General features: G+C 41.1%; 1 protein-coding gene across 6 annotated transcripts in view; it reads left to right on the top strand.

The window, feature by feature from the left end:
- Positions 1 to 17,800, top strand: part of rnf130 (ring finger protein 130) — a 234,810-nt gene that overhangs the window by 132,970 nt on the left and 84,040 nt on the right. For 4 of the 6 annotated variants that reach the window (XM_073067066.1, XM_073067069.1, XM_073067070.1 and 1 more), the window contains exons 5-6: positions 8,422 to 8,518; positions 14,817 to 15,021. In XM_073067066.1, the coding sequence (XP_072923167.1) occupies positions 8,422 to 8,518; positions 14,817 to 15,021 (302 nt within the window). Of the gene's footprint in view, positions 1 to 8,421; positions 8,519 to 14,816; positions 15,022 to 15,646; positions 17,082 to 17,800 lie in introns of those variants that run through there. The other 2 variants (XM_073067071.1, XR_012101564.1) reach the window with 2 other exon arrangements.

A 17,800-nucleotide genomic window follows, 5' to 3' on the forward strand; every position in this document is an offset into this window, starting at 1 on the left:
CTATAAAAAGTATTCACCCACTTTGGAAGTTTTCATGTTTTATTGTTTTACAAATTTGAATCACAGTGGATTTAATTTGGCTTTTTTGACACTGATCAACAGTCTTTAGTGTCAAAGTGAAAACAAATTTCTACAAATTGGTCTAAATTTATTACAATTATTAAACACAAAACAAGTGATTGCATTATTACTCACCCCCTTCAAGTCAGTATTTAGCAGATGCACCTTTGGCAGCAATTACAGCCTCGAGTCTGCGTGGATAGGTCTCTATCAGCTTTGCACATATGGACACTGCAATGTTTCCCCATTTTTCTTTACAAAACTGCTCAAGCTCTGTCAGATTGTACAGGGATCATGAATGAACAGCCCTTTTCAAGTCCGGCTACAAATTCTTAATTGGATTGAAGTCTGGACTCTGGCTTGGCCACTCCAGGACATTAACTTTGTTATTTTTTAAGACATTCCTGTGTAGCTTTGGCTTTATGCCTGGGGTCATTGTCTTGCTGGAAAACAAATCTTCTCCCAAGTCACAGTTCCCTTGCAGACTGCATCAGGTTTTCCTCCAGGATTTCCCTGTATTTTGCTGCATTCATTTTACCCTCTACCTTCACAAGCCTTCCACAGCATGATGTAACTACCAGTGTGCTTCACAGTAGGGATGGTGACATAGTATTTAGTCTGATGGTCAAAAAGTTGTATCCTCCTTTCTTCTAGCTGACTTCAGAGTCTCCCACATGCCTTTTGGCAAACTCTAGCCAAGATTTCATATGACTTTTTTTCCAACAATGGCTTTCTCTTTGCCACTCTCCCATCTCAGCCACTGAAGCTTGTAACTCCTCCAGAGCTGTCATAGGTCACTTGGTAGCGTCCCTTGCTAGTCCCTGTCTGTACAGACACTCAGTTTTTGGGGACTGCCTGCTGTAGGCAGATTTACAGTTGTGCTATATTCTTTCCATTTCTTGATGATTTCAGTGACTTGGAAGTTTTCTTGGATCTATCTCCTGACTTGTGTTTTTCAATAACCTTTTTTGTGAAGTTGCTTGGAGTGTTCTTTTGTCTTAATGGTGTAGTCTTTGCCAGGATACTGACTCACCAACATATGAACCTTCCAGATACAGGTGTATTTTTACTACAATCTATTGAAACACCTTGACTGCACACGGTGATCTCTATTTAACTAATTATGTGACTTCTAAAACCAATTGGCTGCCCCAGTAATTATTTGTTGTGTCATATTATAGGGGTAAGTACTTGAGGCAATCAATTATTTTGTGCCTTATGTTTGTAATTAAGTTAGATCACTTTGTAGAAATTTGTTTTCACTTTGACATGAAAGAGTCTTTTGACACTGTTGATCAGTGTCAAAAAAGCCAAATTAAATCCACTGTGATTCAATGTTGTAAACGATAAAACATGAAAACTTCCAAGGGGTTAAATACTTCTTATAGACACTGTACATGTATATGCTGGAAATTTTAATAATAACTAGTACATTAATAATTTTGTGACATTCCTGCTACAGTGTATGTGTATGTTTTAAAACATAGAACATTACAGCACATGCTCTCTAATCCAGGTAGATCCAGATAAATCTTGAAACAGCTTTGTGAAAAGTGTCCCAATGCAATAGAAATATCAAAGTGTAACTGTAGTTAGAAGCCCCCGGAAGTGTGGTTTGGTCAGAATTTTAGATGATGGAGATGATGAAACTGAGGCCAAAGCAGGATAGTTATGCATTGTATCATTAAGGTGAAGGAGGCTGTACTGGTGAAGACAAAATGTATAGATTGCCTGGAGCTTGGTGCATGAAGATACAAAATATTTGTACTTGTGTGGTAAGGCTGAAGGGAATTCATCAAATTTGAAATTTTTTTCGCAGTATGGTTTACTGTTTTTAATTGCCCTGATTAAAAATGAGCAAATTCCTGAAATTTAATTTTAGAAATAAATGTTTAAAAAAATCAATACTAGGTTGCATTCTCCCTCCAGGGAATGAATATGTTTATGTGCATCCGTTTTGTGTTTTAGTAATTCTATCAGCATAATGACCTTTTTTCAAGATCTTATTGTATTACACATTCAGATACATTTATGTTTTATTGATGGAAGTGATCTCATTTAGAATACATCCCTCTCCACTATCAAGTTACACAGACCTTTCAGTTGGAACTGAAAAGTTGTTTACAGTTTTATATGCTTTTTGGACACTTTATCAAAGATCTTAAGCTTAAGAGATTCTGCAGATGCTGGAAATCCAGAGTAGCACACACAAAATGCTAGAAGAACTCAGCAGGTCAAGCAGCATCTATGGAAAGGAATAAATAGTCAATGTTTTGGGATGAAACTCTTCATCAGGACTTATCTCCTGAAGTATCTTGGCCCAAAACATTGACTGTTTATTCATTTCCCTAGATGTTGCCTAACCTGCAGAATTCCTATATCTGAAATACCAATGAAGTAATACTTAATATATACAAAAGGCCAAAAAAGAGTAATTGTAAGGCATGTGAGAAAAATATTCATTGCCCTTCTCTCTCTCACACAAACACACATACACACACTCACACTCACTCACTCACTCACACTCCAGCTTGCTAAAAAAAGCAAGGAGCCAATGGCATATGCTCCAATTACAATTTCTCAATCTTCCCTGAATAGAACTTTGGAATACTGGAGATGATGTATCCTTTAAAAAGAAAAGGAGGATGAATAAGGCAGTTAGAAGCAAATGAGTTTAACTTTGGTGACAGTGAAATGATTGTGTCAGTTTCAGAGTGGGGTGTGAACCATCAATTATATCCAGTCAATTTATGAACCATCAATTAGAGTAGCACAAATCAGGATCAGAAATCAACTTTATTCACTATATATATTTACATGTATTAGGAATTTACTGTGGTGTGTTGGTCAGGGCCTGACATGCAACAAAATACAACATTCAACAATTACAAAGAATAATAATTTAAAAATAAAATTAGAAGTTAAATACAGATATGAAATAAAATGTGCATAATTATATCAAATTTTGAAAGGCCTGGATAGTGGATGTGGAGAGAATGTTTCCTATAGTCAGGGAGTCTAGGAACAGAGGGATGCCCATTTAAAACAGATGAAAGGAATTTGTTTAGCCAGTGGATGGTGAATTGTGGAATTCATTGCCACAGGTGGTTGTGGAGGCCAGGTCATTGGGTGTATTTAATGCTGAGTTGATTGGTTCCTGATTTATCAGGGCATCAATAGTTACTGGGAGAAGGCAAGAGAATGGGGCTGAATGGGGTTAATAAATTGGCATGATGGAATGCTGGAGCAGACTCAATAGGCCAAATGTCCTAATTGTGCTCCTATTATTACAGTCTTATTTATCATCATTTTGTTACATATCCGTATCCTCTTTGGTGAAAACCAATATAAAGTGCCCATTCACTGCCACTGGCTCCAAGCTTAACCCCTTCCTTTGCCTATGAATTGCTTGTACTCAGGAGTGTGTCCAGTGGTGTTCCTTGAATTACTACTCAAGAATCCTACCTTCTCTCTACATACCCTCTCAACTTTATGTATAAAATACTTTTGGTCTTTCCTTAATCCTACATCTCAAGGACATTCTATGGCCTCTTTAAGCTGTAATACCTTGAAAATGTAAGTACTTTCTCAATTCCATTCCTCTAGTTCCCCACAACCAGCAGGTTCCTGAAACAGTGTGGATAACATCACTAACCTCAAGTCTGAACTGATTCCACAATCTACAGACTCACATTCAAATCCTCTACAACTCATGCTCTCAGTGTTATTTTATTTGCACAATTTTGCATTGGTTGCTTGTCTGTCTTTGATTATGTATAGCTTTTCTTAAATTCTATTGTATTTCTTTATTTCCCTGTAAATACCTAGAAGAAAATGAATCTCAAGAGTTGTATATGGTGAAATATACGTACTCTGATAATAAATTTACTTTGAATTTTGACTCTGCTTTTAAGATTTCAGCTTCCTATGTCTTAGGTTGGAATTGGTTTATTATTGTCACATGAACTGAGATACAGTGAAAAGCTTGTCTTTCATATTGTTCATACAGATCAGATCAGTACACAGTACGTTGAGGTATTACAAGATAAAATCATAGCAATGCAGAATAAAATGTAACAGTGACAGAAAATGCAGTGCAGGTAAACAAAGTTCAAAGTACATTTATTATTTAAGTACTACCCTGAGTTTCATTTTCTTGTGGGCATACACAGTAAATCCAAGAAACACCATAGAATAAATGAAAGACCACACCCAGCAGGACAGGCAAACAACCAATCTGCAAAGACAACAAACTGTGCAAACACAAAGGATAGATAGATAATGAATATCAGTAACATGAGAAGGCTGTGAAGTAGGTTGTGAGGTCAAGAGTCCATAAGACATAGAAGCAGAATTTAGCCCCTCTACCCATGAGTCTGCTCCGCCATTCCTTCATGGCTGATTTATTATCCATCTCAACACCATTCTTCTGCCTTCTCCCCATAACCCCTGACGCCCTGACTAAGAACCTATCAACAACACACACAAAATGCTGGTGGAACACAGCAGGCCAAGCAGCATCTAGGACTCCTAGGACAACATCTAGGCCAGGACTCCTGACGAAGGATCTCGGCCCGAAACGTCGACAGCACTTCTCCCTATAGATGCTGCCTGGCCTGCTGTGTTCCACCAGCATTTTGTGTGTGTTGTGGTTTGAATTTCCAGCATCTGCAGATTTCCTCGTGTTTGCTCTAAGAACCTATCAATCTCTGTTTTAAATAAACCTAATTTCTTGATCTACACAGCTGTCTGTGGTAATGAATTCCACAGATTCACTACCCTATGGCTAAAGAAACTCCTCCTCATCTCTGATCTAAATGGACATCCCTCAATTCTGAGGCTGTGTCCTCTGTTCCTAGACTCACCCACTATCAGATATATCCTCTATCCTGTCAAGACCTCTCAATATCCTATATATTTCAATGAGTCCATCTATACATACATCTCATTGGCTGATCAGTCTGGTGTTTTTCTCTGCACAACCTTACTCAGCAATGGGCTGAATGCCTTAATTCTGCTTCAACCTCTTATGGTCTTACAGTCCACAAAGGTATTCATACAATTGTTAGATTCTAATGTTTGAATATAGGTTTCTTTCAGAAGTCAGGAAAGAGGCACAAAACCTGTTGCTTGCCAGTTGTTTTATTCAGTGTTAATAGAACAGAGAAAGCTGAAAACGGACAGTGATAGAGATCTATTAAGTGAAGAAAGATAAAAACAGAAAGAAAAAGATGACACCACTGCATGGTCAACTCTTTTTAGACCCATAGATAAGAAACATTCCATTCAGATTACAGATAAATCAATCAGAAAGCCTAAAGAAATCAATCAGAAATAATGCAATACCAAGAGAAGCTTCCAGAACTTTCCAGAATCATACAAATGTAACCACTAGAGACATACAGACGATTTGCATATACCACTAAGAAGCATACTAAACAAATATATGTATGTAAGAGCCACTTAAAATCCAAGCAAACAATTAATTATTAAGATGCAAAGAAAATAACAATCAAACAGACTATTCCAACACAATATTATTCTTAAGAGGTCAATAGCCACAGAGGACACCTGACTTCCCCTCCTGGCAGTCACCCATCTGTCTGACTCAACCTGTGGAGTGACTATCTCCCTGAAATTTCTGTCTATAACACTACAGGAAGGATGAGATTGCAATGGTGAGAATGCAGAGCAGACTTATCATGATATTGCCTGGATTTGAGGGCTTTAGTTATAGAACTTAGAAGACTACAGTACATTACAGGCCCTTCAGCCCACAATGTTAGCATAGAAGAAACATAGAAAACCTACAGCACAATACAGACTTTTTGACCCTCAATGCTGTGCCGAATATGTACTTACTTTAGAAATTACCTAGGGTTACCCTAGCCCTCGTAAACACAAAATACTCTGCAGATGCTGGGGTCAAAGCAACACGCTGGAGGAACTCAGCAGGTCGGGCAGCATCCGTGGAAACGAACAGTCAATGTTTCGGGCCGAGACCCTTCATCAGGACTGAAGAGGGAGGGGGAAGGGGCCCTATAAAGAAGGTGGGGATGGGGGAAGAAGAAGGCTGGTAGGTGCCAGGTGAAAAACCAGTGAGGGGAAAGATCAAGGGGTAGGGAGGGGAAGCAGGGAGGGGTTAGGCAGGAAAGGTGAAGGAATGTAAGGGGAAAGCACTATGGGTAGTAGACGGAGGCGGAACCATGAGAGAGGTGATAGGCAGCTGGAGGAGGAGGCAGAGTGAAACTGGGATGGGGAAAGGGAGAAGGAGGGAATTACCGGAAGTTGGAGAATTCAATGTTCAGGCCAAGGGGCTGGAGACTACCCAGACGATATATGAGATGTTGCTCCTCCACCCTGAGTTTGGCCTCATCGTAGCAGTAGAGGAGGCCATGTATGGACATATCTGAATGGGAATGTGAAGCAGACTTGAAGTGGGTGGCAACCGGGAGATCCTGTCTGTTGTGACAGATGGAGCGGAGGTGCTCGATGAAGCGGTCCCCCAATCTATGTCAGGTCTCACCAATGTAGAGGAGGCCACACCAGGAGCACCGGATGCATTAGATTACCCCAACAGACTCACAAGTGAAGTGTTGCCTCACCTGGAAGGACTGATTGGGGATCCTGTCTGTTGTGGCAGATGGAGCGAAGGTGCCTGACAAAGTGGTCCCCCAATCTGCGTCAGGTCTCACATCCTGTCTGTTGTGGCGGACGGAGCAGAGGTGCTCGACGAAGCGGTATCCCTTCTGTTGTGGCAGACACCTGTCCCTACACCTCCTCTCTTACACCATTCAGGGCCTCAAACAGTCCTTCCAGATGAGGCAACACTTCACTTGTGAGCTGTTGGGGTCATCTACTGCATCCGGTGCTCCCGGTGCGGCCTCCTCTACATCGGCGAGACCCAACACAGATTGAGGGACTGCTTCGTCGAGCACCTACGCTCCATCCGCCACAACAGACAGGATCTCCCTGTTGCCACCCACTTCAACTCTGCTTCACATTCCCATTCGAATATGTCCATACATGGCCTCCTCTACTGCCATGATGAGGCCCAACTCAGGCTGGAGGAGTCTGGGTAGTCTCCAGCCCCTTGGCATGAACATTGAATTCTCTCCCCCCACCCTTCCCTCATCCCAATTTCACTCTGCCTGCTCCTCCAGCTGCCTATCACCTCCCTCATGATTCCGCCTCCGTCTACTACCCATAGTGCTTTCCCCTTACATTCCTTCTTCACCTTTTCTGCCTATCCCCTCCCTGCTTCCCCTCCCCCACCCCTTGATCTTTCCCCTCACTGGTTTTTCACCTGGCACCTACCAGCCTTCTCCTTCCCACCCTCCCCCCACCTTCTTTATAGGGCCCCTTCCCCCTTCCTCTTCAGTCCTGATGAAGGGTCTTGGCTCGAAATGTTGTCTGTTGGTTTCTACTGATGCTGCCTGACCTGCTGAATTACCCATAACCCTCTGTTTTTATAAGCTCCATGTACCTATCTAAGAGGCTTTTAAAAGACCCTATTTTATCCACCTCTACCACTATTGCAATAAATATAAATACATACGATATATATGCATATAGTGACACTAGGTTGTACTTAAGGTAACTGACAGGAAATGAAACTGTAGTGTGGTGGGGTGGATTAGTGGGTGGAGGTGTTGATCAGCCTTGCCACTTGTGGAAAGTAAAGTGAGGGTGGGGAAAGTTAAGAGGAGATGTGCGAGGCAAGTCTTTTTACACACAAGAGTGTTAGGTTAATGGAATGTGCAAGGGTTAACAAACTGGGTGTTGGTGCTAGTGAAGTAAGCAGTTATAGTGATGTTGCGAGATACTTAGACAGGCACCTTTCAAAAGTACAGGATATGGAAGGACATGGATTGTATGCAGGCAGATGGGATTAGTTTGAATTTGTTTAGCATAGACTGAGACAAAGGGCCTCTTCTTATGCTGTCCTGTTTTATGTTCTATGTTGATTGTTAGTCTGTTTTGGAATCTTTGTGTATATGAGGAAAATGGTACATTCATGAAAGGTTGCTGGAATATCCTTGCTGTACCAAGAACCAATAATTCGAGTTCGAAGAGGTTTTGTAAATGTAAGAAATATCTGATACAGTGTCACAACCTGACAATGGTCAATGCCCCATCAGATTGGGAATTGGTTTATTATTGTTACATAAATAATACATAAGTCAAAAGACATATGAGCAGAATTAGGCCATTCAGCCGATTGAATCTGCTCTGCCATTCCATCAGGGCTGATTCATTATTCCTTCCAGTCCTGATAAACTTGTTGTACAACTACGTTCTAGTACTTCTACTAAAATGGTTCATGCATTTTAAACCAGTTTGTATTGTGAACTGTTTCAGGCATGTCTTCCACAAACAGTGTGTTGATCCCTGGCTAAATGAACACTGTACTTGCCCCATCTGCAAACTAAACATACTGAAGGCACTGGGAATTCTGGTAAGATCAAACTGCTATTTGAATAAATCATCTGTTTGCATTTTCTGTTCAAGTGGATGGCCTTATGCTATGTTGCTTTCAACAGCTTAAGTGCAAACTGCCACATTGCAAGATACAACTGAAACAGCAATCTTAAAAATATTAGTATTCTCTAAATGTAATTCTTTTGGGGATTTTTTCTACTCTCTGTTGATGTTGAACAGTCTGTTGAATACAGTTGACAAAAAAACTTCACTACTTTTGCAGTTGGTTAAAGCTCTTCTGTTAGTTAATTTGGAAAGAAAATTATTTCAAAATTCCATGACTTGTGGAATTTGATAGGAAATAGAACAATACAGTGCAGGAACAGCCCCTCTCAATTAAATTAGTAATCAAGTAGCCAACTAAACTAATTCCCTTTGCCAACACAATGTCCACATCCCCCCATTTTCCTCATATTCATGTGCCCACCTAAATGTCCCTTAAAAGTTCCTAATGTAGCACCTCTACCAGCACCCAAGGCAGTGCATTCCAGGCACCCACCACTCTCTGTGTAGAAAAACTTGCCCCTCACGTCTCCTTTGAAATTATTCCCTCTCACCTTGCATAAATATCCTCTGGTATTAGACATTTCAACTCATGGAAAAAAGATATTGTCTGTCGACTCTATCAATGCCTCTTATAATCTTACAAATCTCTATCAGATCTCCCCCCAGCCCCCACTTTCCAGTTAGTCTAACCTCTTGTTAAAGTACATGTCCTCAAATCCAGGTAAACAGGATGCTGACTGCCAGTTCTAGTTGGCATCGTGGAGTACTGAAAGAAAATGGAACGCAGTTAAAGTTGTGGCTGATCCTTAGCCTCGTTCCCTTCCTCACCCAGTCTCTGTCTTCAGAAATATATTCAACACTCCACACTCCACTCTAGTTTGGATTTCAAGAACTTATAGAACTTCCTTTGTCTTGAAGCTACAGTTTGTGTAGCTTGAAATGGTGCAGAGAAAATTAACAAGGATGTTGCCTGGACTTGAGGACCTGAGCTACAGAGAAAGATTGAATTGGTTTGCACTTTATTCCTTGGCACAAAGGAGAATGAGGGGAGATTTCTAGAGGTATACAAAATCATGAGGGGTATAGATAGGGTAAATGCAAGCAGGCTTTTCCACTGCGGTTGGGTGAGACTACAACTAGAGGTAGTCCCGCTCGCTGGCGCAATAACATCAATGCCGGACTCCGGAGCAAAGGTTCCCGAGTTCAAATCCAGGTCGGATTGAGTGTCGAGCTAGCAACTCGGCCTTGTAAAAACAAGGATAGCTTGCTACAGAAACACAGTCATGACGGTGCCCCGATAACTCCACTGCCAAGTTAAGAGCTATTCTTCTTCTACAACTAAAGGTTATAGGTGAAGGGTGAAGTATTTATGGGGAAGGGTGAGGCGAGGGTGGAATGAGCTGCCATCAGAAGGTGAGGATGCTAAAAGTTTGGATGTGAATGGATGGGAGGGGTATGAAGGGTTATGGACCATAAGACCATAAAACATAGGAACAGAATTAGGCGATTCAGCCCATTGAGTCTGCTCCACCATTCCATGGCTGATCCTGGATCCCACTCAAATCCATACACCTGCCTTCTCTCTATATCCTTTGATGCCTTGACCAATCAGGAAATGATCAACTTCTGCCATAAATATACCCATAAACTTCACCTCCACCAGTCTGTGTCAGAGTATTCCACAGATTCACTACTCTCTGGCTTAAAAAATTGCTCCTTACCTTTGTTCTAAAAGGTCTCCCCTCAACTTTAAGGCTGTGCTCTCTAGTTCTGGATACCCCCACTGAAGGAAACATCCTTTCCACAACCACCTTATCAAGTCCTTTCAACCTTTGGTAGGTTTCAATGTGATCCCCCTGCATTCTTCTAAATTCCAGTGAGCACAGGCCCATACGTTAACCCTTTCATTCCTGGTATCATCCTCGTCAACCTCCTCTGGACACTCTTCAATGACAACACATCCTTTCTGAGATATAGGGCCCGAAACTGTTTACAATACTCCAAATGCTGCCTGACTAGTGTCATATAAAGCCTCAACATTATCACTTTGCTTGTATATTCTATTCTCCTTGAAATAAATGCCAAGAGTGCATTTGCCTTCTTTATCACAGACTCAACCTGTAAATTAACCTTCTGAGAATCTTGCACAAGGACTCCTAAGTCCCTCTGCACCTCTGACGTTTGAAGCTTCTCCTCATTTAGATTTAAGTCTGCACTATAGTTCCTTTTACCAAAATTCAGTATCATACAATTCCCAACACTGTATTCCATCTGCTACTTTTTTGCCTTTCTTCCAATTTGTCCAAGTCCTGCTGCAATCACATAGCTTCCTCAGCAGTACCTGCCCTTCCACCTTTCTTCATATCATCCACAATCTTTCCTACAAAGCTATAAATTCCATTATCCAAATCATTGACAAACAATGTGAAAAGTAGTGGTCTCAATACTGACCCCTGAGGAACACCACTGGTCACTGGCAGCAAACCAGAAAAGGCGCCTTTTATTCCCAATCGCTGCCCCCTGCCTGTCAGCCATTCCTCTATCCATGTCAGTACCTTTCCTGTAATGCCATAGGATTTTGTCTTGTTAAGCAGCCTCATGTGTGGCACCTTATCAAATGCCTTCTGAAAATCCAAGTAAATGATATCTACTGCATCTCCTTTGTCCACCTTGCTTGTTACTTCCTCAAAGAACTCTAACAGACTTATCAAAGAAGATTTCCCTTTACAAAATCCATGCTGATTTATTCTATCATTAGTCTCCAAGTAACCCAAAACTTCATCCTTAATAGACTCCAACACTTTCCCAACCACTGAGGTTAGGCTGACTGGCCTAGAACTTTTCCCTTCCTCCCTTCTTAAAGAGTGGACTGACATTTTTTGTCCTCTAGGATCATGCCAGAATCAAGCAATTTTGAAAGATCATGACCAATGCATCTGTTATCTCTTCAGCAATCTCTCTCAAAGGACGTTGTCCATCTAGTCCAGGTGACTTATCCACCTTAAGACCTTTGAGTTTGCCTAGCATTTTTTCCTTTGTAATAGCAATGGCACTCACTCCTGCTCCCTGACACTCACAGACCCCAGGCAGACTGCTAATGTCTTCCACAGTGAAGATAGATGCAAAGTGCCCATGAAGTTCATCTGCCATTTCTTTGTCCCCCATTACTACCTCACCAGCATCATTTTCCAGTGGTCCTATATCAATCCTTATCTTCCTTTTTCTCTTTATATAACTGAAAAAATGTGTAGTATTCTGCTTTATATTATTGGCTAGTTTGCCCTCATATTTAATCTTTTCCCTTCTTATAGCTTTTTTAGTTGCCTTTTGTCGGGCTTTAAAAGCTTCCTAATCATCTAACTTCCCACTCACTGTTGCTGCCTTATATGCCCTTTCCTTGGCTTTTATGCAGTCCTCAATTTTCCTTGTCAGCCACAGTTGTCTGTCCCAGCATTTGAAAACAGCTTCTTCTGTGGGACATACAGTATCTAACGCGCCTTGTGAACTATACCCAGAAACTTCAGCCATCTCTACTCTGCCGTCATCCCTGCCAGTATCCTCCTCCAATCCACGTGGGCAAGCTCCTCTCTCGTGCCTCTGTAATTCCTTTACAGTACTTTATTCCATTGCGATACTGATACATGTGAATTGTGCTTCTCCCTCTCCAATCGCAGTATGAATTCAATCATATTATGATCACTGTCTCCTAAGGATCCCTGTACATTAAGCTCCCTAATAAGATCTGTTATTACACAACACCCAGTATAAGATGGCCTTCCCCTGAGTAGACTCAAGTACAAGCTACTCTAAAATGCCATCTTGTTGGCATTCAACCAATTCCCTCTCTTGCAATCCAACACCAACCTGATTTTTCCAATCCCCTTGTATATTGAAGTCCCACATTACAATCTTGTCATTACCCTTATTACATGTATTTTCCAGCTCCCTTTGCAATCTCAACCCCACATCTTGGCTACTATTTGGAGGCCTATATATGATCCCAATTATGTTTTTTTACCCTTTTAGTTTCTTAGCTCCACTGTTGCGTGAATGAAATTGCTGGAGAGAGTTACTGGTAGATACAAAGCAGCTTCTTTATTCGACAAAACAAGGTACAGCAGGCATCATATGGAAATGCTTTCAGTGGAAAGGTCTGCTGGCCCAATGTAGGGCTCGATATTTATTTGCTAAACACAAAGGACAATTCCATAATTACAAAGTATGGACAATGCTTTCTTTTGAAGCTACATACAAACTTTACACCTTCTGATTCGTATCCATCCCACAGACACCAGCAGCATCTGTGGACTGGGATTCACAGCTTTTAGGAATCTATTGTTCCAGATTAAATCCACAATAGATTTTCAAGGAACAGAAGACTGGTAGCCAAAGCCATTTACTAAATGTAAATGACCTAAACCCAAAATCACTCTAACATCCACCTACAAAGATTCAGCATTCCCTATGTCAGCTGTTTCTAAAGATGTAATTCCATCTCCTACCAACAGAGCCACACCACCGCCTGTGCCCTCCTGCCTGTCTTTTCGATACAAAGTACAGGCAGTCCCCGAGTTACAAACGTCTGACTTACGAACAACTCGTACTTACGAATGGAGGAAGGAGAACGCCGTCCGCCATTTTAAGTCATTGCCATTAACGCTGTGTTGAGTGTGTAACTTTGTATTTGACTTAAATTTTTGTTAGCAAGATTCACCCTGACACCCCCCTTTTCCCAGTCAGCACCATCCCCACTTGTCCCATTTAACCTGTCTCAGTGTGGGTGGACTTTAGGACCCAGCGGAGCTCAGGTCAGGACCTGCCGCCTTGTGCCTTTTGAATTGTGGTAATTTAACTCTTTGCTCTGTCTGCATTTGTACCCAAGGTGGACTTGTCCTTCCTTACTTTCATGTTACATCCATCATCTACTTGTAAACCTGCTGGTTCATCTTCAGCTCTATCATTCTGGTTCCCATCCCCTTGCCATATTAGTTTAAACCACTCCCAACAGTTCTAGTAAACCCGTTCATCCCTTTCGTACAGGCCTCACCTGCCTCTTAAGAGGTTCCAATTATTCAGAAATCTGAATTCTTGCCCCCTGCTCCAATTCTTCAGTTACATATTTATCTGCCGCCTCATTCTGTTCCTATCCTCACTGTCACGTGGCACAGGCAGCAATCCTGGGATTATTATCCTTGAGGTCCTGCTTCTCAGCTTCCTTCCTAACTCCCTGTATTCTTTCTCAGGACCTCCTCCCTTTTTCTACCTCTGTCATTGGTACCGATATGTACCACGACTTCTGGCTGCTCACCTTCCCTGTTCAAGATATTGTGGATGCGTTCAGAAACATGGTGGACCCAACCACCTGGGAGGCAAACTACCATCGTGTGTTCTTTTTGTGTCTACAGAATTGCCTGTCTGTCCCCCTGACTATAGAGTCCCCTATTACTGCTGCTATCTTCTTCAGTTCCCTACCCTTCTGAGCTACAGGGCCAGACTCAGTACCAGAGGCACAGCTGCTGGTGCTTCCCTATGCAGATCGACCACCCCCTCAACAGTACTCAAAACAGAGTTCTTATTATTGAAGGGAACGGTCACAGGGGTGCTCTCCACCATCTGACACTCTACTTACCTTTTCCTGACATTCACCCATTTATGTGTCTCCTGTAGCCATTTTCCCTAACAAGCCATTAATCAATTTAGTTCCAGTCAATTTTTTGTGCAACAGATGGAGCGCCATATGAGTCCTGCTGAAGGGTTTCAGCCTGAAACGTCAGCTGTACATTTTTCCATAGGTGCTGCCTGGCCTGTTGAGTTCCTCCAGCATTTTGATTGTGTTGCTCGGATTTCCGGCTTCTGCAGATTTTCTCTTGTTTTTGGTTTGAGCACCATATATGATAGGTCGCCATGCTGGTTTAGTGGCATTTGCGATAAAACAAATTCCAAGTCTGTTTGCAATCCATTGTGCAATTCATTGTCAAAATCTCACAGCCAAAAAGCACAAATAATCAAGAGCTTGATAGGTTCTTGATTATTGAGGACTTCCAAGGTCACAGGGAGAAGACAGGAGAGTGGGGTTGAGAGGGATAATAAATCAGCCGTGATGGAATGGCAGAGCAGACTTGATGGGCTGAATAGTCTAATTGTGCTCTTATGTCTTATGGTCTTGTTTGAATTAATCTGATGCCCTTACCTCAGTTGATAACGTTTGTTGAAGTGGTTTCGGTTAATGACATACTCACATAATTCAGTGGCTGTTTGATCTCTTACAGCCGGAATTGCAATGTGCAGAGAATTCAGCATTTGACATCGATAGAACGGCTAGGGGATCACTTGCCAACCAGAGATTTATGCCTACTGATGTCACTAGTGATGGTTCCATCAGTCTCGAGCCACTACGATTCTTGGGGAGTTCGCAGATGGGTCAGGAAGAAGAATTTGTACCACGAACCAGGGAAATGAATATCACCATAACCAGTAAGATGCTCTGTAGCCAGTGTTGTTAAGACAAGAAACACCTGCTTCACATTTTCTTTACCTCTTGCAATCTAACTAACTATCCCCAAATTATATCTTTAAATTATTTCTTATTCTTAAACTTTGAATACATGTACGATATGCCAGAATTATATTATAGCTACACAAATTGCTGGAGGAACTCAGTGGGTCAGGCAGGTCGGTGGGTCAATGGAGGGGAATAAACAGTTAACATTTTGGGCCGAGACCCTTCACTAGGACTCGAAACTAAGGGGACAAAAGCCAGAATAAAACCCCTCACCTGGTTTCAACTGTCACCTGACAGTTTGTAATGCTCCCCTCCCCCAACCTTCTTATTCTAGCTTCTTCCCCATTCCATTCTAATCCTGATGAACGGTTTTGGCCTCAAACATCAACTATTAATTTCCATAGATGCTGCCTGACCTGTTGAGTTTCTCCAGCCTTTTCTGTGTGGTGCTCCAGGTTTCCGGCATCTGCAGAATCTCTTGTGTTTATATTATAGCTATCCCCATTCTGTACTGTGCAACAATCTCTTTATAAGTAACATGAACTTCATTTATGATATGCTTTATAGAAAAAATTACTTTACCACCTATTGTTTTAGGCTAACAGGTTTCATCGGCCTAATTGCGAGGGAGCCCTGTCCAGCCATCCGTAGACTGCTGGTGTGAGACTCGCTGACTAAAAAGCTACTTCCCTCTTTTAAAATGCTGGTTGCTTTGAAGATTGGTGCCACCAAGTGGCAGAAAATATTTCTCACTTCATACTTACAGTTGCTTGGTCCTGGGAGGTCAGGATTTGGTGCTAGTCCACATTCAACCTTATCTGCTTTTCATTTGTCTTAGTGTACTTCAGCTTCTCTCATTCCCCCCCAACCCTCTCCCTCCCCATCCTCCCCTCCCAAAATTGTTCATTCTATGAGCTTTTAATGAAAATGTAAGTATTTTTCAAAAAAAATTGTTTCATTTGAAACATTAAAAAACATAAGATTCCAATAATTCCAATGTCTTCTTTATTCTTGTCATGTCATATTAAAATCTTTCTGCTGCTTTCCGTGAAACTTTTTTAAATGACTGGACTAGCGGATGGAGTTATGGATTGTTGCATGGTTTTCTTTGAAGCATACATCTTCAATAAGACTGAGGTGTATTGATCTGATAATTGTGCAACACTTTCTGATGTATTATCAATCACTGAAAGCAATTTGTAATAACGTCGGTGTACTTCTGAGCTTTTATGTCACAAGACTTACTCAACAATCTTCTTGCTGCTCTAACATAATGCCTGTTTTGCTGAATAATATCTTGCTTGTTTCATTGGTCAAATATCAATACAGAATGTGAGAAATATTGCCATTCATGTGACTGACTAGGTTTTTCTTCTAAAATAAATTAATGTCTGGCTCCTGTAAGTCACTGAATTGCTTAATGTCCTCACATTACATTCAGAGGGCAGATTTAAGATGATAGTTTACAAAAAGTAATCATAAATTAATGAAGAGACTTTTTAAAATAAAGTGATTTATTATTATTTGAAATATATTGCCTGAAAAGACGGCAAAAGCAGATCTCTAAAAATATGATTACCATTAACTATTACTGTCTGGTTTGATGCAGTGACCTCTCACAATATTCGAAAACTACGGTGAACTGTCAGGTCAGCAGAAAAGTCTACCATCACTAGGACAAAGAAGCAGGCAGGAAAAATCATTGTTCACGCTACTAATCCTGCAGATTACCTTTTCCAACGATCCCCTTCTGGAAAAGACTATAGGGCTATTAGAATAAAACTTCACATATCTTAAAAATTTCTTCTTCCAGGCAGTTAACCTGATCAACAATTCTAGTTAGCTCCCCCCACCAACCCCCCTCTATCTATTACCCCTGTTACTGCACTGTAGTGTAAACACTATAAACCACTTTTTATACAACGGTTTGCGTTCTAAATACATGCAGGTATCTCTGTATTTATGTACATTTTATTTCAAATCCATGCTTTAACCTCTAATTTTATTCATTTTATATATGGTGTATTTATTATTGTTTATAAAATTCTCCATTTTTTCTAATTGTTGAATGTTGTATTTTGTTGCATGTCGAGCACTGACCAACACACCACAGCAAATGCACATTCTGAGTTAAGTTGATCTTTGATCTTTTAAGTTGGATATCAGCAAGCAGCAGAGACCATGCGGGTAATTCAAAGAGCAGGCATAAACATAAAACACATGATGTTTATGAAGCACTCTGGTTCCATCGGCTGCGTAAGTCTAGGGAAGACCATCTCCAGCCCTGCTAAACCTGGGAGATTGAGGCACAAGCCCACCGCTGTGTGATTCGTTACCCTATTACAAATAAGTGCCACGAAATAACAGACAGTACACCTCATACAATTTTAAAATTTAGCTTTATAATTCTTAATTTGACTAAATGGTTAGTAAGGAAAGAACAAAAATAGAAAAGCACCCATTTAAATGAAACAGTCTAATGTGCACAAATTGGAGCTCCTGGTTTCTCCTTCGCTGATCCTCCTTCGATCTCACCCCAGCCTTTGAGATATCACAATCCCGCTCCAGGTCATATCCTACGACCTGTTCTCTCCAGCATCTTCTCTCTTCATTTCTTTAACAAAAGCCCCAAGCCCAACCTTAGCGTCCCTCACTTAATCAAGCCATCCTAATTGAATGGCACACAGTTCTCCTATCTGTTATTTTGAAACAGTAACCCAAACAAGCAGCTTGCAGGGAACAGCACAAAAA

The sequence above is a fragment of the Hemitrygon akajei genome, chromosome 15 (genome assembly GCF_048418815.1).
Source record: "Hemitrygon akajei chromosome 15, sHemAka1.3, whole genome shotgun sequence".
Taxonomy (NCBI): domain Eukaryota; kingdom Metazoa; phylum Chordata; class Chondrichthyes; order Myliobatiformes; family Dasyatidae; genus Hemitrygon; species Hemitrygon akajei.